This window comes from Ursus maritimus, unplaced genomic scaffold, assembly GCF_017311325.1.
Source record: "Ursus maritimus isolate PB19 unplaced genomic scaffold, ASM1731132v1 scaffold_23, whole genome shotgun sequence".
Classification (NCBI taxonomy): domain Eukaryota; kingdom Metazoa; phylum Chordata; class Mammalia; order Carnivora; family Ursidae; genus Ursus; species Ursus maritimus.
The window spans coordinates 31,646,646-31,648,524 of NW_024424786.1; the positions used below are offsets into that span (position 1 = coordinate 31,646,646).

The window sequence follows — 1,879 nt, forward strand, 5'->3', positions numbered from 1 at the left end:
CTTTGTCCTCATGAGTCCTTCTCCTCCATAAAAAAAAGTTAAAGATTATATTTTATGAATGAATTGGTATAATGATGACTATACTCCAAGTTGGATTTGGATTAGGATTATATTCATTTTCTCTTCTTATTTTAAAAGAAATTAACCATTTTGAAGGATCCTAAAGTTATTGTGGGCTCTGGGCACCGTGCCTACTGTGCCGTAAGGGGTACATTAACCCTTCCCACAGTATATATGCTGCTGAAGAAAAGTGATCCAGACAGGATAATTGACTGTCCCAAGTTTAATCAACTAAGAGGGGGAATAAATCTCTCTAAAATATCATTAGATATTTTTGTGTAAATATTCTAATCCCAAGATTCATTTATCACCAGTTTTCATTATTTTCCCCCAGAGTTTCTTCATGACATTTTTCACTTCTGCATTTCTGAGGGTGTAGATTAAAGGGTTCAACATAGGAGTTACTAGGGTACAAAACACAGTCACAGCTTTGTCAGCAGGAAAGGAGGTCATGGGTCTCAGGTACAGGAATGAACAAGGTACAAAGAATAAGATGACAACAGTGATATGAGAAGCACAGGTAGACAGGGCTTTGCGACGCCCTTCAGAACTACGGTCCCTCAGAGAGCGCAGAATAACAATGTAGGAGGCAAGCAGCATAGAAAAAATGAGCAGACATAGTGACCCACTGTTGGCAGCAATCAGGGGCCCCAAAGTGTGAGTGTCTGTACAGGCTAGTTCCAGGAGAGAGATTAAGTCACACATAAAATGGTCAATGACGTTGGGGCCACAGAATGGTAACTGGACCATGAACAAAACCTGGATCCCTCCATGAATAAAGCCTAAAGTCACAGCCATTCCCACCAAGAAAGCACAGACAGGTCTGCTCATGATGGTCATGTAATGCAAGGGCTTACAGATGGCTACATAGCGGTCATAGGCCATGGCAATTAATAAGATGATCTCAGCTCCAGCAAAGAAATGTTCAGCAAAGAGCTGTGTCATGCAGCCATTGAAGGATATGGTGTTCTTGTCAGAGATCAAGTCAACGATCATTTTGGGTGCTATGGAAGAAGAGTAGAAACCATCTATAATGGACAAGTAGGACAGAAAAAAGTACATGGGAGAACCCAGGGCTGGGCTGATGAAGACGGTGACTGAGATGAGCAGGTTACCGGCCAGTGTGATCAAGTAGGTGATTAGAAACACAGCAGATAAGAATTTCTGCAGTTCTGGGTTCTGAGTCAGGCCCAGCAGAATGAATTCTGTTACGTTGTTCATCCTTTCCATGGAGTCAGCTTGGGTTATGAGCACATGTTCCATCTGGAGAGGTCACAGAAATTCTGAGTAGTCTTTTTAATTCAACACTGAAATCTTCCATTACCACTTTAGTCCTGCATCTGGGTTTGATGGAACCACACGTTCTACTGAACTCTACCACTTTGGAGACAGTTATAAAAAAGAATAGATAGAGGTTAAATTTCTCTTATTCATCTAAATTGAATATTGACAGTATGCTACAAACACCAGAAGAAAAGCAAGGTGATATTATGACTGTTGACTTATGATTGATTTCCAAACTCTGGCTCTAAAACCTTACAGATGGCTTTCATTCACTCTTTTTAGGACAAATTTCATCAGTAACAATTATTTTGAAGTTATATTTGCCCACTGGCATGAACATTTATAAGTATATGAACACTATATTCTTTAAAATGTCAAATGTGTATAAGATAGGAAAGTGTCATCCTTAATATATCTATACCAGCAGTGTTCTCTGAGCTAGAATTCCTTTCTGTCAAATGAATGCACATAACACAGACAGAGCTGCAGATGGAGTGATTCCCCTTTAGAATGCCAAGGAACTCTATTTATAGCA

The 1,879-nt window shown here is 39.8% G+C and overlaps 1 protein-coding gene across 1 annotated transcript; it reads right to left on the bottom strand.

The window, feature by feature from the left end:
- Positions 1 to 360: 360 nt before the first annotated feature.
- Positions 361 to 1,290, bottom strand: LOC103672278 (olfactory receptor 4C45-like). Its single transcript, XM_008700943.2, has one exon. The coding sequence runs from the start codon at positions 1,288 to 1,290 to the stop codon at positions 361 to 363; it is 930 nt and encodes a 309-aa protein (XP_008699165.2).
- Positions 1,291 to 1,879: the final 589 nt, after the last annotated feature.

Excerpts from the sequence above, each read along its gene's own strand:
- LOC103672278 (XM_008700943.2), bottom strand. The coding sequence starts at position 1,290 with ATGGAAAGGATGAACAACGTAACAGAATTCATTCTGCTGGGCCTGACT.